General features: G+C 37.0%; 4 protein-coding genes across 5 annotated transcripts; 1 reads left to right on the top strand and 3 right to left on the bottom strand.

Moving 5' to 3' along the window:
• Positions 1-57: 57 nt before the first annotated feature.
• mcm10 (minichromosome maintenance 10 replication initiation factor) lies at positions 58-8,884 on the top strand. The gene is made up of 18 exons (XM_039667697.2): positions 58-193; positions 1,017-1,256; positions 1,354-1,599; positions 1,714-1,897; positions 2,663-2,828; positions 2,914-3,081; positions 4,097-4,213; positions 4,295-4,488; positions 4,570-4,640; positions 4,737-4,850; positions 5,252-5,369; positions 5,547-5,775; positions 6,539-6,671; positions 6,757-6,893; positions 7,103-7,216; positions 7,633-7,778; positions 7,874-7,916; positions 8,113-8,884. Exons 1-18 carry the CDS (start codon positions 187-189, stop codon positions 8,194-8,196), a joined length of 2,511 nt encoding a protein of 836 aa, XP_039523631.2. The 5' UTR covers positions 58-186; the 3' UTR covers positions 8,197-8,884.
• Positions 8,876-12,717, bottom strand: ucmaa (upper zone of growth plate and cartilage matrix associated a). Its single transcript, XM_039667859.2, has 5 exons — positions 12,579-12,717; positions 12,185-12,241; positions 11,821-11,916; positions 10,832-10,930; positions 8,876-9,706 (listed from the first exon to the last, which is right to left on the bottom strand). Exons 1-5 carry the CDS (start codon positions 12,634-12,636, stop codon positions 9,609-9,611), a joined length of 408 nt encoding a protein of 135 aa, XP_039523793.2. The 5' UTR covers positions 12,637-12,717; the 3' UTR covers positions 8,876-9,608.
• A 2,648-nt stretch (positions 12,718-15,365) lies between these two features.
• On the bottom strand, positions 15,366-19,381 carry phyh (phytanoyl-CoA 2-hydroxylase). Its single transcript, XM_039667884.2, has 9 exons — positions 19,241-19,381; positions 18,847-18,920; positions 18,590-18,700; positions 17,825-17,993; positions 17,663-17,744; positions 16,940-17,121; positions 16,708-16,857; positions 16,266-16,400; positions 15,366-16,184 (listed from the first exon to the last, which is right to left on the bottom strand). Exons 1-9 carry the CDS (start codon positions 19,304-19,306, stop codon positions 16,131-16,133), a joined length of 1,023 nt encoding a protein of 340 aa, XP_039523818.2. The 5' UTR covers positions 19,307-19,381; the 3' UTR covers positions 15,366-16,130.
• Positions 19,382-20,353: 972 nt separating this feature from the next.
• teni.1 (thiaminase I, tandem duplicate 1) lies at positions 20,354-21,472 on the bottom strand. 2 transcript variants are annotated; one of them, XM_039667834.2, is made up of 3 exons: positions 21,383-21,472; positions 20,980-21,283; positions 20,354-20,897 (listed from the first exon to the last, which is right to left on the bottom strand). In XM_039667834.2, exons 1-3 carry the CDS (start codon positions 21,424-21,426, stop codon positions 20,574-20,576), a joined length of 672 nt encoding a protein of 223 aa, XP_039523768.2. In that variant the 5' UTR covers positions 21,427-21,472; the 3' UTR covers positions 20,354-20,573. The 2 variants fall into 2 exon arrangements, with proteins under 2 accessions (XP_039523768.2, XP_039523769.2); XM_039667835.2 differs by having other exon boundaries at positions 20,980-21,277; positions 21,383-21,464.
• Between the last annotated feature and the right edge of the window lie 2,153 nt (positions 21,473-23,625).

Raw genomic sequence — 23,625 nt, 5'->3', positions numbered from 1 at the left:
TAAAACATTTTTATTATGTTATGGACAGGCACGAAGTTCTCTGGAAACTGACGTAGTTCCGGGGTCCTGAATATTAAACATCTTTCGCGCCAACATTGAAACAACAACAGCTCCTGCTTCTGATCCTCTGAGTTGTTAAATAACTTTCATTTAAACATAAACCCAAGAAGAGCGATCAAAATCAAAATGACAGGTATGTCCGACAGAATATTAGTACAACTATTTGGCCAGTTTAATACTTGGTTGAATAAACCATACTTAAATTAGATGAGAAATGTTCCTTCATTTCCCGGTTCCCTGAAATCTCATCATGGGCTGATTTTTACTAAACACTATGTGATGTTTATGATATAATTAGTGTTATAATATAATATAAATATATACCTTTGAATGGTCTTGTTGTTGTTTTGTAATTCTGTTTTGGACATAGTATATTACTGTACTTTATTCGATCATATATTTTTATTGTAACCCTAGTGCATGGGTCAAATAGTATTTTGAGAGTATTACACATTGACAGTCATATTATATTAGTTTAAATCTGTTTTATCTAATCAATGTGTAATAACCTGTCCTATATAGTAAGTATATTTTATATATGATCCTTAATTCAAAATTCAATTCAAAAACCTTTATTATCTATCAACCAGTGATAGAAATTTGTCTTTGGTTAAAAAGGCACACATGCACAATACAATCACACACACACATCACAATTTAAAATTGTTACTAGGAAAAAAAAAAACAAAAGTAGGCATTCCTTACACTATGCAAAACAATAAAGGCTCAACCCCAATATACTAATGAAACTTTTTAGTCTTATTTAAAATAGAAATAGCAGTAGGAATAAAATAGTTTCTGTACGCTTTCCTATATTATAAAATGTTATATGAAATGTTGTATTAACTGAATGTACTTGTATTTATATAATATGTAATGTTACGTTCTTTTTTGAAATTTTATAACTGTTAGATTTAATGAATGAGCAATGTAATGTACAATGTGTCTGACATCAGAGGAGGAGAATCTGGACATGCTGCTGTCTTTATTTGCGGAGACTGAGAGCCAGAATCTGGAGACTCATGCTGCTGGAGAAGACACTGACAATCTGGACGACCTCTTCGATGAGGATGATGACGGTCATCAGTATATTGAGCCAGAGGAGGAGGCGCAAGGGGATGACGACGTGGCACCTGGGAGATCCAGCTCGGTTGAAGGGGGTAGTGACTTGAACAAGTCAAAGGAAGATCTTGAGGGTAATGCTCTAGTTATTTTAGGCATGTTTGGATACACAAAGGTTATACATGAACTGTTGTGTGATGATCACGAGTCACGACTGTATTTGTCTTCCAGCTGAACTGATTTTAATGCAGCAGAAGATGCGAAAGCTACAGCAGCAGCTGGAGGCATCACAGAAAACCACACAGCCTGAAAGCAAACCCTCAGTCCAGAAACAGGCAAGAACCAATCCCTTAACACCACCTCAGGGGGGTTTGAATGCTACCCCACCAACACAACGCGACAGCAGAGCCTCTCCTCCATCAGATGTCGAAGCAAAACAGAAAAACAAGCAGAGGTCGGCTCATCCACCCAAAGCAGGTGCAAGTCCCAGTGTTTCTTGGTTCTTTTTGCTTCGAAAAAGTATTACGGAAATACTTGAAATATATGAATTATCCTATATGCTTTAAATATTTTTGTTTGTTTGTAAATTAGCATCATCAGAAAGGCAGACTCCTATTGGCCAGAGAATGAATAACTGCCAATCTCAGCCAATGAGAGACAGTACGTTAAAGTCACCGCCCCCTCTCAAGACTCCTCCCACTGTTCGTCAGGCCACACCACGTCCATCGGTCAATCAAGAGGTTGCCGTGGAGAAATTCTCAGGTCTCAGACTCAGGTCCGTGTACAATAACTTTGGCTTGTTTAAATAATTAAAGTGGTACTATTATGTTTTTGTTTGTTTTTTTTTTACATTTTTAACTTTCTTTAGTGTGTGGTGTTGCTGTTTGAGCATGAAAATGTCTGGAAAGTTACAAAATCCCTCCTAAGGTAGTTCTTCTCTATATCAGAGCACAGAGTTTCTGGACTCCCTGAAATGCCTCCATTGTAGTCTTGAGTTTTATTCTGGGAATGGACAAATCACTATGTTCCTTATTTAAATAATTCCCCCATTATGCATGTGCAAAAAAACTGATGAGGCCTGGGTGAGTTGTATTAGTAGTGTGTTGAAAGTCTTGTTCCAAAATCTCGCACTCAAAGCAATTGACCAATGACATCACACTGGTCCAGCTGACCAATCAGAGCACAATGTGCTTTACTGAAGGAGGAGCTTCATAGAGACAGGAACTAAAGTGTTACTGACAGACTAGAAAGAGAGGTGCTGCAATAATGTAAACTATGTGTAAAATAATGCTTTTTGAACTTTCAAGCATGAAAACCTATTCAAGTAGACCCGTAAAAAAATTAAGACTTTAAAAAAGGGAATAATTTGGTCTCTTCAATGTTGCTTTAATTAAAGATAGAAAATTAAGTTCATTCAATGGGGATAAAATCCGTAATTAACCTTATATCATATGAACTTGACCTTAATTTGACATAAATATGCATTTCAGGTTTTCTCTTTCTTACTTTTAAAAGCACAATGCTTTTTTTTTCTCTGTAGGAAACCACGTTTGTCTTCTATAGACATTGAGCAAAAAATGTCTACCCGCAGACTGATCAAGCTCTCTCAGTTGCCCGATCGACTGGCCAGGGACAATTTAGAGGACAGTGATTGGGTCACTTTCGCAGTGGTGATAAATAAGATTACCCCACAGAGCAAAAACAATGTAAGAGCCCAGTGTTTCTGAGATTTGAACTCTTGTAAATGGATTACATCTTGTATGTTTGATTACACCGTTGTATATTTTGTAGGGGAAAACCTTCAGCATATGGAAGCTGAATGACCTTCATAATTTGGAAGTGATTGTGTCTCTCTTCCTGTTTGGGTCTGTTCACACGGATCTGTGGAAGACTGACACTGGGACAGTGATTGGCATCCTCAATCCAAACCCAATGAAGAACAAAGAGGGTTCCAATGAGGTTTGTGAACATAAAGCCCTCAATATCATATATTTAAAAAGAAATTCAAAATGGACTGATCAGAATGATCTTTAAAGGGGCTGTATGTACGAATTTTCATGTTTAATCGCGCTCTCTTTTCTTTTTTTGCTAATGTGTGAAAATGAGACCTTCCCCGACTTCCTAGGTTGTTCATGAAAGCCTGTAGACTAATTTTATGTGAAGGATTCGGGATGTTTTAGCCGGGAAAATCAAAAGAATGTGATGTTTACGCAGTTATGCGCTTCTGAGAGCATCTCTTCAGTTCTATGACACATGAATTGAATACTTTTACAATGTTCAGGATAATGCTGAAAGAGCCATTTTATACTGTAATGTGAATGTCATGCAAAGAAAATGGATTAATTCAAACTATAGTCTCAGATCTATGCATTCTATTGTCTCAAATATACATTATAATCAAATTATCATAACAGTGTAATTTTAATGACCTCATCTGTCGACATGATGCCAGTGAATTGCAGAGATGGTGCAAATATATCCACATTGTTAATTTTCGTTAACAGTATATCGCAGCAAAGACTTTTCCAACTACTTTTTACTTCTAAATGAAGAACAAAAAAAACTTTGCCGTATGTATATCAGGGCATTGAATTTTTGTACATGTTCACCAGTGAGAGCACACGCAATAAGTTGCTGGCTGCAGTTCACTTAACAGCCACCGGTGTCGCTAATAACAAGGGTTTCTGTATTCTACACATAGCCCCTTTAACAATTGGAAAATATTAACCAATAATAACTTCACGTGTTTCCATTCAATCAAATCCTGATGCATAAAATCAAGTAAAATCAAGAATTTAATGTTATTTTTTTAATCAAAGTTTATGTACTATACTAATGCATTACCTAAATACTAAAATAGCACTTATGTATATTACCCCAATTCATTTCCAAAATATGTCCGATTCTGGAAGTAAAACAGATTGCGAACAATGTTAATTTAAATGAGTCATGTGGTACGTGTCGCTCTCTCCAGCTCAGCCTGACCGTGGACCACCCACAGAAGATCCTTATAATAGGAGAAGCCATGGATTTCGGCACCTGCAAGGCCAAAAAAAAGAACGGGGACCCTTGTACTCAGCTAGTCAACTTGGTAAGTCTCCATGTTCAAACATCTTCCTTTCCCGAAATATTTCACGATCAGCCAATTCATTACTCCTGTTTGCTTTAACAGTATGAATGCCAGTACTGCCAGTACCATGTGAAAGCCCAGTACAAGAAAATGAGCTCAAAGAGGTCTGAGCTTCAGTCCAGCTTCACAAGCCCCGCCCCTGGTAAAGGAAAGGGGCGGGGCAGTTTGAAGGAGCGCCTGTGCCAGTCTAACTTCCACTACGGGGGCATGTCGTCGCTCGCCTGTGCGCCCTCGACGTGAGTTCACTGCCTCTTTTTATGACCTTTCTAAATCCACACAAACCCTAAACTTATCGCATGAATCTTTAATTTTGACAGGTCTGCCCCACAGCCAAAGAAACAACCCACTATGCAGTCTATTTTAGCATCCATCCCAACTAAGAAACTTGGTAAACTTTCTGTTTAGTACACTTTTTCTTTCTCTCTCCAAATGGCTGCCATTTTTTGTGCTTGTTCATGTTTTCTAATCAAGTTTGTTCCTGTAGCTCTAAAATCGGGCGAGGTGTTGGGCTGTTCCGATGATTTCAAAGGCCTGATGTCTATGCCGACGCCTGGAGCGCTAAATATAAAGAGGCATTTAGGACAAGCCAAAAGTACAGGTAATTTAAAGGGATAGTTCATGCAAAATTAAACTTCTATGAGCATTTACTCACTCTCATGTCATTCTTGATCTGTAACGTGTGAAGAACAGACTAAAACAACTCTCAAATCTCATTTGCGCTCATTCATTTTTAAACCATGCACCTTGAGGGCCACCATGCCAGATTTGACCTCAAACTCTGTTGGTTTTCATGCGTTTTAAGCAATTTGAGAGCTACTAGTTGCACTGTTAATGATACTTGTGAATGTTTTCTGATGCTGCAGTACTGTTTTGGGCCAGCAGATGTCTGTCCACAATTGGGATGCAATGAAACAAACCAAAAGTCAGCACATTTGTCACTGGGATAGCTTGCAAATGTCATTTCTTACTAGCCTTATTTTTTATTTGCCTTTGTTTTAGCTGTGACAGGATCTTCAGTTCAGTCTATATCTGCATCTGACCTTATCAAACAGCAGAAAGAACAACTCCAGCAGAGAATGCTTGCTCGAAAGAAGAGGGCAGAAGAGATTCAAAAGAGGTGAGAGGTGTTTTTTTAATAATGTTAATTGGTTCCTTTAACTACTCATTGTATTTTTTGCATTGCATTTAAAAGCTGATATATTTAGTGTTTCCATATTGAGTTTTTGGATTGGTTGTGCCCTTTCAGTGACCCTTTCGGTAGATGTGCTAAACATATTTATTTCCGTCTACCCAGAGTGCTGGGTCAGAACAGTGGGGTTCCTGTTGCCCCTTCACAGCCCAGTGTGAGCAGGGGTCCCCTGCTCTCCCCAAAAGCAGCCTCGGAGGTCCCGAAAGGGTCGTCTGCCCCTGCGTCCCGTCTCTCAGGTCCTGCCGTTCCATCGCTAGGCCGTGGTTTTTCAGAAGGAGAGGACATCCTCCTTGACATGTCTCCACCTTCATCAAAGAGCCTCTCAGCCACAAAGGTACTGGCCCGGGAAATACTCCATCATTTGTTAAAGGATTTTTTGGATTCTGTAATGTTGTGTTGCTGTGTATCTTTTCTTCTATCTTTTATTAAAGTGCAGTTAAATGCAAAACCCTGAAGAGAAACATTTTCAGCCGAATTTGATATAAATAAATAAATTAAATTAAAATGATTCTAAAGAATGTGAGATTTATATTTATTGATTAACAATGAGAAATAATTATTATAATAATTAAAATTAAGTTAAACTAAATAAAATAAATTATCAGTTTTAATAGTTAAATATCTTAAATTGTTATTAAATGAGTAATAACTAATAATAATATATGAATAAAACTGAAAATATATTTGTAAAAAATCAGGTACAGTGAAAAATCGGGTACATGTAGCAATATAGTGGCACATATAAAATAATGCAATCATTAAACATTAAACGTATAAATCAAAACTGCCTAACACTACCAAATGACATGTTAATTCAGGAAAAAGTGTTCATTTCAGGTTATCCAATTATTAATACATATTTAAAAATGGAACATTTAAATGTCATTTAAAAAATTATATTTCTTATTGTTATTTATTGATTAAAAAAAATAATAATCATCACATTAATCTTGTGATTTCCATCCTCAAAGCAGTAATTCTGTAACATTTAAGTTCTCCCAAATTTTCCACAGACCGCCAGCATCCCCCTTGCAGCCCTCGATCAAAACCCTTGATGATTTTACAACTGCTTGTTTTTAATTCTTTTTGTTTATTAGTTGGCCGCAGTGAGGAAACTCCAAGCCAAAGGTTCGGTCATTGTTAAAGACGACCCAAATGCTGTAAAGCGCAAGCGAGCCAACAGCGATGACATCACAGATCGTGTAAAGCTTAATCTCTCCACACCTACAGGTACAGACATTCATGAGGTTTATGATTGACTGTTTGCATGTTTGCTTCTCTCAAAGGACTTATTATTCTACAAATCTATCTGCAGGAACTGATGAAAATTCAATTGGTGAGGAGGAGGAGCCAGCGCAGAAAAAGAGGCGGGAACAGCTGGAGTACATCCAATCAGAGGAGTTTCAGCGTATCCTCAACGCCAAGTCTTCAAACTCGTGGATGATGGGAGAGGTGTGTATCTTGGCTGTGTGTGTGTTTTGATAAGAATGTCAATGTTTGGATATGTGATGTCACAATAGGGGGGCGGAGCTTGCGGTTGATTTGAAGCGTTCAGCGTTTATTTGCTTTGGACGCATCATTGTTTTCTTTACTCATCACATGTGTGATATAAAATGATTGTTCAATCTTCTTACAAGTGCGACTAAATGTTATCCGTCTAGATTGAGGAGCAGGCCATGCAGGAGTATTTTGAGCCGCTGGTGCAAAAAGAGAAAATGGAGGAGAAGATGAAGGGTATCAGGGAGATGAAGTGTCGGGCCGTCACCTGCAAAACTGTAAGTCAACATATTTGCAACTAAAGAGACTCTGCATCTGTCCTAAATGCTGAGTAAGCCATACATTACAAAACTAAAAACAAATAGGTACAAAAAAGCTCTGTATGCATTTTAAATTAAAGTGGTGAACTTAAAAATCCCTGTGGAATAATAATAACAACACATTTATTGCCGTCTCATTCAGAGCGATTTCTCCTGCATCATTAGTAGCAAATTAGTATTTATTCACAGCAAGTCTTAATGACGAACCAATCTTGAATATAATTTGTGACACAATCCCTGTCGTTCAAGAGGAACAAAAAGCAAACAAACCTCTTTAAGATGCTAATTAGACCATTACGTGGTTTCGGTCTGATTACACCTGTAAATAACGGACCGTTTATGCGGTTTAGTTCATAAGCCCCTCTCGCCCGCAGTGTAAATACACCCACTTTAAACCAGCGGACCGCTGTGTGGACGAGAAACATGACTACCACTGGCACGACGCCGTCAAGCGCTTCTTCAAATGCCCCTGTGGGCAGAGGAAGATCTGCCTGGCACGGATGCCACACGGAGCCTGCAGGTGGGGGACGGACTTTCACGAGTCACGGGTCACTGACATTTTAATACTTAACTGTCAGTTGTTGTAATAACTTCAATTTCACTTTTCTATTTTAGCCATTGTGGCCTCTTCAAGTGGATGAGAGACGGCATGTTAAAGGTACAGTTTCAATTATTTATTATTATTATACAACATTATTTAAATTCCTTTAATGGCTTGAAACAAGTTACAACTAAATAGATTATTTAATGTGCACAGTATTTATAAATAATTAGAATTGGGTTGTATTTTTCAGTGGTACTTCAGGAATTCAATTATATAAGCGTGTAACTCGCTCTGTTTTTCACTTCCACAGGAGAAAAAGGGACCCAAAATCGGAGGGGAGCTACTGTTGCCACGTGGAGAGGAACAGGCCAAATTCCTCAACAGTTTAAAGTAGAGTCAGCTGTCCCGTGCGCGGCCTGAGCCCAGTCTCCATCCAGACTCATCTGAGAAGTCTAAACACACGGATCATGTCTTCATACTCGGAGAGTGTGACTGAAGTGTTGATCGGCGTTACATTTAAGTTGGTCTATGTTAAATGTGATTTTAGTGATTTTACTAGTGTTTGTCTGTTGTCTATATATTTGTTGTTTTAAGCCTTTTAAATGTAAATATATACTGTTTTTATTTTAATTCTGAACTTTAATATCAACTCTCAAGTGGCACACCTGAATTAAACGATACTAAGTGAACTTGTGAACGTTCTCATATTGATTTGACTGCGGCACACATGCTAAATCTTGTTGGTGTCACAGCATGCAGTGATATTTTAAAGCTTTATTACCCCTCTGTGCTCTTCCTTAAGCAGAAGGAGTGGCAGGAGGCCGTTCTCCTGTCAGATCTGGGTAACGACACTCCGGAAGGTCGATAAATCTTTCTTTCTACTTTTTACTTTCTCCCTATTTTTCCCCATCTGTCTAAGCTCTCAGCACAGGAATGTCACTCCGTTGCCAGCAAATACTGCCTTGGAATTATTATTCCATCTGTAGATACACAAATCTGAGCTCATATATAAATATATTACATTACCATATTTATGACAATACAAGATGTTGCAATAAAGGCACACATTTTTTTACATTTGACTTTTATTGGCTTTTACTGTCCTTATTGTTCTGGTTTTTGCATTTTATATTAGATCTTCACTAATGTGGAAAATGAGAAGAAACCAGAAGGTCATTATGATGGCTGAATGAAATTACTGAAGGAGTTAAGCAGTTTGTCTTAGGGGAAGCTTAAAATCACAAACTAATCATGAATGTTTTGATGAGTCCAATCTTTGATTCAAGATAAGTGATTATAACACACTAAAAACACCTTTCATACACAAACCCTTTTATTATACATGTATTATATGGAGCCCCTAGTGAGAATATGGTATAATAATATTGCTTTATAATGTTATGTGATAAAAAAATAAGTTTTCTGTTCCACCGTGAAGATTTGCGGGAGAACGCAAAAGCATTAAACAAAAAAACTTTCTCATCTCAGTTTTGACTCTATTGGGGTGTTGGAAAAAATATATTTTAAAGCTTTTGCGTTTGTGCTTTCCCCCAAAAAATTCACTCATAAAATGCTTTCTGAAAAACTTTCGGTTCCTCGCATTCAGTGCTACACAAAGTTTTGCAAGCAAACACAAAAGCATTGGCATATCATTTTCCCTCCCCATTTCATATTGTTTTCTTCCTAGGGGCTCCGTAGTATTAAGAGCTTTAAATCTAAAAGTGCTTATATGTTTTGAATAATAGTTGTATAAGGTCATGAAAGTGTCCCTCCACTGAAGATGCACTCTCTGGGCCTTGCATGTGCTCAGACGTACGGGCGGTGGTGAGGGTATCGTGGGTATTGCCCATCATAGTGGAATTCTCTCCACTGTTCGTTCTTCTCTCTGGTCCTCTCATTCTGTTCTGTTGATACAAAGACACAGCAGTTAGAACTGGACTCGAACATCTCGAACATACGGAAGCGTGTTGCATTCACTTAAAGAAAAAAAATCTACTCTGTTTCTCTGAATTAACGAGTTAATTATCTCAGAACTGCGAGAATTTTTCATGGGAAAATTTTTTCTTGAAAAAAAGGTTTTGCCTTGTTTTTCTGAATTAACGTGTTAATAATCTCAGAATTATGAGGTATCTTTCTTGAAAAAAAGGTTTTTCTTTGTTTTTCTGAATTAACGTGTTAATTATCTCAGAATTATGAGATATATTTTTCTTGAAAAAAAATTTCACTCTGTTTTTATGAATTAATAAGTTACTACTAATTTTTAATCAAGTGATAATCAAGTCATTAATTCAGAAAAACAGAGCAAAAACTTTTTTCCCATGAAAAATTATCTTGCAATTCTGAGATACAGATCTACTCTTTCTTTTTTGTTTGTTTTTTTCAGAAAAACAGAGTAGGTTTTTTTTTTCAAGTGAATGCAATACGCTTCCATACCGATCGAGACATTCTATATCTTCAATATTAAAAGTTAACAAGTCCAAAATAAATATAGTCTGGGAGATTCCTCCAATATACTGTGGTGTTTAGCCATGATTATCATAAAAAAAGAAATTAAAATTCAAAATATGCAGGTAACACGTATTGACGTAGTTACTTTACATGTACTTACCATAGTAATAACTGTAAACTATGTCTAAATACAAGTAACCAACTCTAATGTAAGTACATAATTAATATTAATTAGTACTTAGAGTTGTCACAATGTAGCTGCCACCTTAAAATAAAGTGTAACCAATATTCATTATGTAGAAACAATAACTGTAGTAGCCTTGGTATTCTAATAAATCTCTAATCTCTTCTTAGAACATAAACATTTTCAATTTAAATGTCATCATCTGTGCCAAATTTGCTGGTTACTTCCAAATCAGTGCAGGGATCTAATGTCACCAATCAAGTGTTCTGGATGATTGTGAGAGGCTCAGAGTCACTGCTGTCATCAGCCTCTTATTAGTCTTTATCCCGTGAAGATTTGCACTGCATGATTCCCTTTTCTGGAAGCCAAGATAATCAAACAGGGAGATGAGTCTCACCATCACGGTCCTCCTCTAAATAGTTCTCGTATTCGTTGCTTTGTTCCTCATAGTGCTCCCTCCTCCTCTCATTTGCAGCCAGCTTCACCCTTTGCTCCGCTAAAAGTGAGTGAAAAGACATATTTCAGCATAGAAATCACATATATATTGTTCTTGGATTCAAAATTCACTACTGTAGCTTATTTGAAAACAGAATGTGCATCATTTTAAACGTGCATTAATTGACTAAGCTAGTGTTCAGAAATTACATGCCAATGCTTGTGATCTCAAAATGTCCAAATATAGGTTGATGCAGGGAACGTCTAAATATGCTTCTGGATTTCCATAAAACAACCTCAACCAATTTTTTATTTTTTTTTACTAGTCTGTACTTGCAACGTTTTGGATACATGAGCAGTTAAGCATCCACTATCCTTGCAATCCTGCAACAACAAAAAATCTTAGTCTCATCTCTGGATGTCTCAGAATCCTCCAGACTGTACAGTATAAACAGGTTTAAGGGTAACACACATTCCCATTAACCTGCTGACAGCAGTTTGCAGATATTAACCAAATTGGGTGCCAAAAATAATCTCGGTTTCGCTCTCTTTCTCCATAGTGAGGGTGGTTAGTTTAGCTCATGTCTGCACATTCCTCTCTCTCGAGCCCCAACTGCTTTACCTCCTCCAACCTGCAGTGTCTGCTCCAGCACCATCACACACACACTGCTGACAACTTTAAATACACTTCAGTAAAACTTTTCCATGCCTTCATTGCTGCAGTCGTTGGCTGGCAGGTTAAGGGACGTCCTGATGGCGTTTGGGCGAGTGTCAGTATGTGTGTGTGGGAGGGAGAGAGAGTGAGAGAACTGCTCCATATTGTCCGGTTGGTCCTTCTAGCCCAGTGCTTTTGACTCAAGGCTGTATTGTTCAAGATATATCTTGAAATTGAATTAGTAGTGACTCCAGAAGTTTGAAGAACTGTTCTTCAGTAAAAGCAATAGCACTTACCATAATACTCTTCATAAGTTCTTGGGGATCTGCGACCGCGGCGTTTGAAGAAGTTTGAGGCATCTGATGCTGGCATGAAAACTCGTTTAGATGGCCCTGCAAAAGCAATGAAGTTAGAAGAGAGGGAGAGTGTGTGTGTGTGTGTGTGTGTGTGTGTGTGTGTGTGTGCACAGTAGGTGAATCCTACTGGTGAATCCTAGACTGTGGGGACCAATTTTTTTATGTAAAAATGGAGAAAGTTTTCTGTGAGGGTTGTGTTTAGGGGATAGAATATACTGTTTATACAACAAATCATTGTCTATAGAAAGTCCCCATAAAAGTGTGTGTGTGTGTGTGTGTGTGTGTGTGTGTGTGTTGAACTCACCTTGAGCTTCAGTGTTTTTTCCATCTTTAACAGCTGCACTTTCAACCCCAGCCAGCACTAAAGAAAGAGAGTGTTTTCATTTATTTATTTATTTTTTTCTGATCAGGTCTCCCGATGTGAAATAATTGTTAACTCTTCCTGCTATATATATATATATATAGCAAAGCACCATACTGTATCTAAAATCTTCACTGTAACATAGTACCACTTTTTGTAACATGATTGTGAAGAAACATTTCAAAGCAGATTATCTGTTTAATTTAAATTAAATTACATTAATAAGACTTTTTTATCCATCTAAACAAGGACTTGTTGAAATGTATTTATAAATACACTAAGCCTATACCCTAAAACAAAACATTTTACATGTGTAAAACTGAGTGGGGTTACTTACCGATTAAAATGAGGATGCTGGGCAGGAGTGTGAGCAGGACAGAATGATTCCAGGCCATCCTTAAGAAGATGAGTATCAGAACCACAGCAGACAGTCCTGAGACCTGAGAGAGAGCATGTGTGTGTGAGAGAAAGAGAAAAGAGGGAACGTTAGGCAAGGATAGAGGGGGAGCTGGAATTTCACTCGCCCAGAGGAACGCAGGAGGGGCGAGAGAAGGAGACACGGACCCCAACACACACACACTGATCAGACCCTCTGTGTGCATGAGGGTCAATATCATCATTCACTATTTCTGTCCAAACTTCAAGATCTGGCAGATTTACAGTTTAGCATCAGGTTTCTATTCCACTGAAACAAATGAACAACAGATCAAGTGTGTGTGTGATGGATTTCTCCAGCAGCTCCTCATCAGGATTAAACGATTAACTAAATATCAGCACTATCATCTGTCATCATAAATAATACTCTCTATCTATCTATCTATCTATCTATCTATCTATCTATCTATCTATCTATCTATCTATCTATCTATCTATCTATCTATCTATCTATCTGTCTGTCTGTCTATCCATCTATCCATGTATCTCTCTGTCTGTCTGTCTGTCTCTATCTGTCTATCTATCTGTCTGCCTATCCGTCCATCCATCCATCCGTCTATCCGTCTGTCTGTCTGTCTATCTATCTATCTATCTATCTGTCTGTCTGTCTATCCATTTATCTATCTGTCTGTCTATCTATCTGTCTCTATCTATCTGTCTGACTGTCTGTCTGTCGTTCATTCGTTCCATCTATCGTTTGTTCCAACTGTTGTTGGTTTGTTATTTCCTCTTATCTTCCCCTTATTCCATCTATCCATCATTCTATCCATCGGTTATCTAATTGTTAATTGGTCGTTCATTCCTTCCATCTATCGTTCGTTCTATCTTTTTTCCATCCATCCTTTCGCTCATCCTTCTGTTCTATCGTTTGTTCTATCTGCCTGTTTGTCCATCTAAACTGTTAGCTGAGCAGAGCTTTTCATATCCATTCATCCATCTATCGTTCTGTCTATTGTTCCATCTATTGGATCATTTGTTCTGTCAGTCCATCCAATCTCTCTAGTCTTTTCAGCAGTCCTCTCTATAAAAATATGTTCCTAAACTTTCACTTATGCTGTAGATGTAATAATAACTAGGACCTTGTTTTATGTGTGACTGTATGCCACACGTGGCATTCTTTACCAAGAGTGTCAGAAATTACTGTCTTGCTACAAAGCAGGCATGAGTTTTGTGTGAGACACATCTTGTCTCAAGTATTCTTCACTACTAAATGTCTGAATATCATATGGTGAATATAATATTTACACTACGCATCTGCAGACCTAAAGAACATACTTCAACAATATTGAGAGGCTCTCCTTACATCTTATAGCTAGAGCCAGGCATGGATCTTGACATTATTTTACACAAGACTATCAGTTAGTCTCCATCAAGTCTGTATCTAAAAGAGAAACTGACAGAAAGAGAGAGAATAATAGTAACAAAAAGCAGACATACAGTGTGTTTAATGGAAAATTAGAGTGAAGTTAAAAGTATTGTTCCGTCTCTCAACGCTATAGCAAAATATATCAATGTCTATTAAGAAAACCTGCATAATGTTTCAATGATGTGCCCTTTCCGGGTTGGTTTGGCTATAGTGTGTGCATGTGCATTTATGAGGCATTTTTCCATGCTGTGTAAATGGATTCCTGGATGTCTGGATACCATCCAGGTATTTTCTTTGGTTCCAGGTCTCCACAAGGCAGACACCCCAGGCAACATTAGAGACCCATTCTCTATTACCCATAATACACACCGATGTGAAATACTATTCCAGGCATGAGGCATATTTCCACAAAATTGACTATAAGCATGTTTTAAATAAGGAATTGCTTACCTAAATACTATTTACTAACCCTCATGTCGTTCCAAATCCATACTGTCTTCTGTGGACCACTAAAGAGTGGAATGCTAGTACACTTGTGTACATTCAAATGTGCTTTGTTTTGGGCCACTTGATATCATATGGACCAATTTTATCATGCTTATTTTGGAGCATGACAGCCCATTTCTTTTTAATTTATGGAAAACAGCAGCCTGAAGATTCTGCCAAACGTCATTAAAAAGAAAGTAAGACAGAATTTCCATTTTTGGGTGAACTATCCCTTTGAGCTCAATCTAGTAAAGCTAAGTTGATCTTCGAGACCAATGATTAAAATGTGAACACGAACTCGCTGCTCCATCCTTACGGTTGGTTTCTGTGTAAAGTTGTCAATAGGGTGTGGTTTGAACTGGTTTGTCCCATGGACCTCTTTAAATAGCCACTTTCATTGAGTGCACCTAAGCAATTTAATTTCAATGGAGACTGCAGTCTGGGCACGTATGGTATTTATTATATGTGTGTATGCACACAGAGAGAAACAAACAAGCATTCATGGCTGCTCTTTAAAATGCCCACATATTCTGCTTTTAATCAGCATGATCAAAGATTTGGACTGCAGTTAGCTGGTTAATATATAAATAGATTGTGTATTTTGCTCACATGTGCTAAATGGAGGTTGGAAAACCACTAGTGCCTGATATCAAGTCAAAGGTGGCTGCTATTGCTCTGCGTGCGCACAATACGAGGAAACTGAAAACGTTCATCTGCTCACGCATTACCATTTATCTATAGGCCTAGCTTCCACTCTGCATGCATGTTGCAGAGAAACTTCTCGAATGGTGCTTCTTTTAGCACATTAAAAAAAAATGAATACACAGTAAAGTTCAGTACCTTATTAAATGCATTTATTGTAGTTAAACATTGGCATTCACACATTCAAGTATATTTTAATTCAATTAAGCAAAAATATAGGGTAGAAACTTTTTTACATTTTCCCTGTTTGATTATAAACTGCTATTATCAAGGAAATGTTTGTATTACTGTAGGTCAGTATGTTTAGACCTGATCTAATGTTGATAAAAACATATTAATCCCTTTAATATTTCAGAATTAATAGTAAAATTATCTTCTTTGCCTCTGATTCTTTTAAAACCATCATTTATATCAGCAAAAAGCTGTATCTGTTTCAAATGAAGGCCGATTAAGTGTCTTCTGCTGTGAACTAGAATTTTCATCAAATTACTTCTAATACTAATTACTTCAACAACCTCACTAATAATTACTTGCAGGAAACACTCTCACAAACACCTGAAGTATTTATCCGAGACAATGAATTCCCAATGTTCTTGCATCTCTTGAAGAAAAGCCACACCAAGATCCGTTGATGCTAAAGTTACAATGTCTGGCTTTCATTATTATTAGATCGGTATCAGGACTGATCGTCCCAGGCACAGATGGCAATTCAGTGTGTGTGATCCACGATTTAATCCCTACACTGCCACCTGATGGTGAAAGCTGTACTTTCCATAATTATCAATTATGTAACCATAATGATCAATTTTAAGGAAATTGTCAAATTAACAAACAGCTGTGTGCCGTTAATTAATCCAGTTGTGAAGCTGTCCTCTCTAAGCCAGACAGATGAGTCACGAGTCACATCGATGTTCTTTCTCCTTGGACCAGACGTCCCCGCAAAGCCCAAGTGTCCTGCATATAGAGCAAACGCGTGCATGGTGAAGATAAGCCACGTGCATGAAAGAAACTTTGCGTATGAAGCTGGAAACACACCTGAAAGGAGATTGTATTGTCAATCCCATACTTCTTGGCTGCAATTTCCTTCACTTCATTGCTGATGTTCTCCTGAGTCGTTCCTTTCACGTCTATGTAATAGCAGTCAGAGCTGGCATAGTGACAGGAGATGGCCTGAAATAAACAAACACAGGGTAGTCCTGGATTTAGTGACTTGCTACGTTGGATGTTTAGTGACTTACAATCTCTGCTGAGGCAAAGTCACGTGAATTTTCGTTTTTTTTTTTTTTTTAATGCAATACCCAAAATTTGTATTGTTAGGTAATGGTTAATACTACAAATGCAATGTGGGCTAATGCATCCCTGACCACATCTGAATGTGTTTTGAGGTTGAGAAAATGCCATTTGTCCTGATTTTACTAGCAGGGAGGGAAATGTCTTAAATACTAGAGTAAAAGGTCTATTTTTGTGCATCTCTTACCTTTCGAAATCCCTTGGTTTGGTTCATTCCTGAGCCATGGATCAGCAAAGGATGGAAAAACACTGTATCTCCTTTCTCCATCTCTAAATGGACTCTGGGATGGTCTGGGTCGTAGTTACGCACCCCGTGGTACATCTTATTTATTCCACCCTGGAAGGAAACAGAGAAGCAAAATGAGGCTGACTGATGTAGACCATCTGTGTAATCATCCTCATTCCTGTATCTCTCTCACCTCCCATTCTGGGTAGTCGTGTTCCTGCAGAGTACCATGGTGTGAGCCGGGCAGGACGACCAGGCAGCCGTTTTGCCGGTGCACTTTCTCCATGGCGGTCCACGCACACACAATGCGATCGGCAGGTCGGAAGGGGAAGTAGTGTAGATCCTGGTGCATGGGATGGCGAGAGGTCTTCTTACCTAGGAAGTTTGAAACAATTGCATATTTAGGTATTTAGATGCAAACCTCTGCATCACGCATTTCATGTTTGGGATGTATCTTCCATACCATGATGAGTGTATAACACTTAAAAATGCACAGTTAATCAAGATTACTTAGGAATAAAAATTCTAAAGACATTCTGCTTGACCAGACCAACACAGAAGGCTACACATGCGCACCAACAAGGATGTTGATTCAGGAACACTAAATCATGTGCTCTTCGAAATTATGTTTTATAATTCAATGAAATAATGTCTTTTAATTTTAAGGGATTGTATGGCACTAAATTATATATTTGTAATATATTTTTGAGCATAGACCTGAAAATAATATTTTTTTCAGGACCATTTAATCTGTTCGAATCATGTGACATGATTTTTTTTTGTGTTCACATAAAAAGTGCCTAAACCATACAAAGTTTTGTATCATTCTGATGAAGACGAAAAAATAAATAAATAAACAAATGCACTATTTTTCAGTCAAAAATGACCGAAGAGCACCAGAGGGTTAAGCGTATACCTGTGTCAGGTGGTTTGTTGATGAGCATGGTGTGCATGGCCATGATGTCGGGTCCGGTGAAACACTTCACATACTTCAGGATCTGAGAAACAAGCACTCAAATTAAATTTAAAATAGATTTTGTTGTGTATTTGTGTTACATAGTACTGTGTTTGCGTCTACCTGGGGTAAAGTGCAGTATCGGAAAAGTTCTGGATCTTCCTGGAAGTCCTGAAGTTTGGTAACAGCCTTCTCGCCTTCAACAAACTCGGATTTAGCAATGGATACATCTCTCATTACCAACAAACCAGGCACCTTCACCTCTCTCTTACAGATGTGCTCAAACTCTTTCCTGTGAAATACACACTCGTTTATGTACAGACTTTGTGCAAAGCAGAGCACAGATCTCTTTAAACTTCGCTTCAGAGTTGTACATGTACATGTAGCCTAATAAGCACCTATTAATCCCACTGGGCAGAATTTCTCATTGATTGAACGTGGCAGATTTGCATAACTTAAATAATGCAATAAATATTAGAATATGTGACGTAAACCTCTGTGATTAGTGGATATATAACAGTGGATTACTTTTACAAAATAAATATCAATATTTGCTCACCAAATTAAGATAATATAAGACTTTATATTATGGTGGCAGGTAAAACATAAAAGAGACAATAAAGACATATTGTTTGCTGTATTCTCTGTATATAATCAAACTATCTATGGTAGATTTAGGGGCAGTTCAAACAGTATGCATTTTTGTATGAATTCAGTCTGCAATATTTCAATTACAAGTAGCAATATTTCAATAAAAAACAAGCTTTTCTGACTGACATATTTCTTTAGTTCTGTTTTAAAAACCAACATTTTTAGTTAAAATCTAAATGAATAAGTTCAATGCATTTTTTTTTTTTTTTTTGAAAAAATTTGTTGGATCAGTCATGCCTGAATTGGTCAATATCCTCGTCCGATACCAAGTTTCGGATGAGTATGAAACCATCCTTTTCGTAGGCGATTCTCTGTTCTGGAGTCAGGAGATCCGTGTCAAAAGTGTATCTGCAGACAAACCAGAACATTCTTTACAACCAGAGTAGACCAAACACCAACTATTTAGAGACATATTTAAAGACTAAAACAATTATAAAATTCGTTGTACATGATGATAACCACAGGAAAAGACATTGAAAGATCAGCTGACTAACTGAAAGGCTTGAGGATGATGAAGATGATGATGATTCTGATAGGACACATTTTGGGCAGAAGTGAAGGATGCTCGCTGAATAATAAGGTTAAAGTTCATAATTTATAACATGTCAATAACAGAAAACAAGTAACTTAAAGAATTGCTGTGCTTTATTTGATTTATTTATCATAGCAAAAGAGTAATTATAATTAAAACATGATCCAATGTTGTTAGAAATATGTATATCCATCGATAAAAAGTAGCGAGCAATAAACGAGGCCTTTCCGTAAAGCCTCGGTTTATACTGTATGTGAGATCCCGGAACAGCCGCTATCTCGCGCCTTAGGCGTCCTCTATCACACGGGTTTGAGATCATCGCGCCGCTCGCTCGAAAAACCTCTGTAAAAGGATACGACAGCGCCGTGAGACCGATCCAGATGATTCAAAACCACTTTTAATCTGTCTGCGGCCCGGGACATCTTTAATCCAGTAAAGTGTAGACGATGAGAACTGATCTGCCGTGCGTTTGAGTATGTCTGTGTGATGATATAACTGGGGTAAAGTGCACTACACTTGCACTGCAGTGTCAAAGACTCAGAGGACATTTGATTTACAGTAGTCATTAACCAATAAAACCTCTCTGAAATAAATAATTATATATGACAAACCTATGAAACTTCCACAAAATAATACATATAAAAATGTATTTATGATATTATTATATATAAGGCTATATAAAACCAGTATAGATTAGGATGTCAACAGGGATGAAAAAGAAGCTTGCAAGATTCAAAATTACCACTTTTGTCTGTCTACACAGTTTAACTGATTTAATAATGATGTTATTTTGACAGCATCAATTGCCACAATTCTGCATTAATTATCTGCCACAATAAAACAATTGGTTCACTGTAGAAATAACAGTTTAAACTACAGATAAGAGCTGAAATACATATTATTTTACAGACACACACACACCCACACACACACACACACACACACACACACATTGGGTTTTCACATATTATGGGAAACTTTCCACAATGAGATTTAAACTACAAACTGGATTCTATCTACACCAACACATAAAACTGTCTCTATCAAAAAACATAACTTAGTATGATTAAAAAGCTTTATTAAGTTTAATTAAAACCAACAAAAATATGAGGAATTTCTATTTTTATTTTTAAATCAGGGAAGAAAAAAAATCTAAACTTGCTTTGCAAAAAATATAGCTCAATTTGCATGTTTCATTGCCTTGTCACAAATAAACCAATTGACTACAACAACACACTATTAAATCTGCTATACAATACAAAATCTGCTTAAAATCACACTATAATATTATTTTATATTGTAACCACATAACACCATGAAGTGTGAAATATATTTCAATATTTATATCAGAATCTAACAAAAGAGCTGTCAGACATATTTCAAGACGATAATTCAAAAGCTCTTCATGATTTTTAAAGATTAATGCACAGATGGGTAATATAACAGACATTAAATATTCAGACAAAATGTAAATGAATTATATTGTTTTTATTGTTGTTGTGCCCAACAAATTGCGTACAGTTTTTAAATATTAAAAGCTTAAATTTAACTTGGCATAATAATATTATTTTTAAATGATTACTGGCATAATCTTAAAAGAAGCCATCAAATACATCAATCAATAATTGCAAATATTTTTTTCATGAAAAGTTGGACATGCAGCGTTTGCATTTTACTACTAACAACCACTCAAGATGAGAAGAAGAAATCATGCTCATTCTGCATCTGTGTACGGAATATAACATTAGCCTTGGACACTTTTTCAGGTGTGTTCAGAGACTTGTTCAGCAGAGCTCTGTAGTGTTTCTCGGGATGGCCGCCCATATTGTCCACCTTCCAAGTGTAGTAGGCATTGGTTGGAGGTATGCTGAGATTATTACCCAACCACACCCAGAGTCTGGAGCAGGGCAGGAGACCCACAGCAAAGTACAGCGGATCTTCTTTTTCCAGCAGGTTTCTGTAGAACGACAGATACTTCCTCATAGCTGGAGTCTGCTGGATGGGAGGCTCACCCTGGAGAAATGACAATATAAAGCATCTTCAGTGGATTCAGAACTAGCTTAAAAGTTTAAAGTGTTTGTGTTTCTGTTCTTACCTTTAAAAAATATTGTTTGAGCATAAAATCTGCGAAGCTTTTGTAGCTTGAGTATCTGCCTTTCATGAAGTCCCTGAGTTCAGTGGGCTGAGTATCTTTTCCACTCAATCTCTTCAGCATTCTGGTCACTCTCAGTAGATAGCCGATGTCCTGTATGGTGAAGTTGACGTATCGCTCCGCCTGAAGGCTGCCGTTCTGCATCTGTATCAGAAAGTCAGTCCCAAGTGTCTTATTGGCGATGTCTTTATTCTTCTCCCACAGATATTCGTACACATCTTCCACAGAACTGGCTGCCAAACTGTAACTAAAAGCAAACTGTGTCTCAGATTCGCACAATTCATCACTGAAGACAACATTATGCATTCATTTATATCATTTATATCTTGACGATGGAAGGGCTCACCTGAAACCTAAGAAGCAGAAACACAGGAGGGTCGTGGTCTTCATGATTCTTGGATCTTGTAGTGCACTTCAGCTCTGATCTGTAATCTATCATTTCTTCAAGTCTTTTATAGTGATGCCAGTTTATTAGCTAATGCTGAATTGCGAAAATTTTGGGTGTGCGTTGTGGATTACAGAGAATATGACTACAATTTCTTTATATAAAATGATCATATCGAATCTTTTGAACTTCCTTAGCAACCCTGTTGACTTCCTATCCCCTCTCTCTCTCTCTCTATCTATCCATCCATCCATCCATCCAGCCATTCGTCTGTCTTTCTGTCTCCCATAGTTTTGTGTTGTTTAGCAAAACTAAAAATGCCTTTAAATAATATTTATATAGTACAGTTACCTTTTCATTTCTCTATATGTATTTTTTGCATTGTCATAAGAATCTGGCATTGCATAACAACAGTTCAATAGTTCATGCCTCAAAAAACAAGGGTTCAGTAGTTCATGCCTCTTTGAAAAATAATTTAAAAAGCTTTGAAATTCTAAACGCTTCATGTGTCATTTTTCATGCTGTTTTGTGTTTGTACTAATATACAAAGTCATTTTTATCATGAACAATATTCATTAAACAAAACCGTTTTAAATACTAAATATAGGCCTATTTAATACCTAAGTTTATACTACTTTTAATTTTTAACGTTGTCATATTTCATATTTCGTTAAAGCGTGTATATCTTATAGTATATTTTATAGGGATATATATATATATATATATATATATATATATATATATATATATGAAGAGTTCAGATGCAAAAGCCTCTAAATGCCATTTGAAATTTTCTTCTTTAATGATGATTTTTATCAAACTTGTATATTTAAGTTCAGTGATTTCACTTAAATAACAATTAATAGGTAATTATCATTGCCATTTAAGTGAAATTACTGAACTTAAATATACAAGTTCGATAAAAATCATCATTAAAGAAGAAAATTTAAAATGGCATTTAGAGGCTTTTGCATCTGAACTCTTCATATATATTTGTGGGTTTCTGACAACAACGGAAAGTGTGAGTTACCCCACAATTACACCAGTGCATTATACAGTAATGTGTATGTGGTAATCTTCTTTTGAAAGACGTGGCAGGAAGATTTCTCTTTCTGTCTTTCTTCTTCTTTTTTGGCTATGAATTCCTGTAATAAATTTTAGACAGTTGCATTTTGAAAAGGCCATAATTGCAATCAAATGAGTCACACAGTGACGTCACGAGTACATGAATAAAACTTACTCTTGCAAAAAAAATTGTCGGCATGTGGTGTCGGTGTGTGATTATGAGCATGTTTTGTGCAGTTTGTGTTGGTCTTTGTCACACGTTCAAGTGAAATAAAAAAGATAGAACAGTATATCAATTGCAAAGTGTGCGTCTCATTGCATGCACTAGTTTAAATTTAAATTACTGTATTCTGAATGTCACGAAACATTTTCTTTTTGTTTCATCTGTCCATAGAACGTTTGAATGGTCGGGGTTAGGGATCTATGGTCAGATGAAACAAACAAATGAGCTTTTGTGGCAGAAAACACTTAATATGTAATATTCTGAATGGAGGAATGGTCTCTGATCTCTTGTCAGGTGTTCTCCAAACTCATCAGGCATTATAGGAGAAGACACAGCTTTATCTTGGGAAAATGAGGTTGCAAAAATTATTCAATAATTGTGGCCAACGTGTTTTGGTTAAAAGCATTTATTTCATAATGTGATTTCCCACCACTTTCTATTCCTTACTTCAATGACAGGTTAGAGTTTTCCTTGGTGGTTTTTATGGTTTTTTTTTTTTTTTTTTTGGATACAATCTAGGTTGGTATCCGAACATCCCTTTCAGACAGCTTCCTCTTGCGTCGACAGTTACTCCTGTTGAATGTGGTCCGTCCTATGAAGTGGCAAGCTGACATTACCCTGAACACCACAGCTCTTGATATACCAGACTTGCTGTGCTGGTCACAGATGAGCCAACAAGACATACACACCAACAATTCGTCCTCTTTTGAACTCTGATGTGTCTTTCATTATGTTATGGATTGTAATATTTTACGTAGCCTACAGCTGTGCTATTGCTCTGCTTTGGAAATTTCACACAAAATGAAATTTCTATAATGACCATAAGGTGTGAGTCAGACATCAATTACACAAATGGACATTCCTAAGCAGTTCCCCAACTTTTCCCACATTTCCACATGTGGCATCTGCGGATGGA

Source organism: Pimephales promelas, chromosome 24, assembly GCF_988280905.1.
Source record: "Pimephales promelas chromosome 24, fPimPro1.hap1.1, whole genome shotgun sequence".
NCBI lineage: Eukaryota > Metazoa > Chordata > Actinopteri > Cypriniformes > Leuciscidae > Pimephales > Pimephales promelas.
This window is presented reverse-complemented; position numbering and strand designations above follow the sequence as displayed.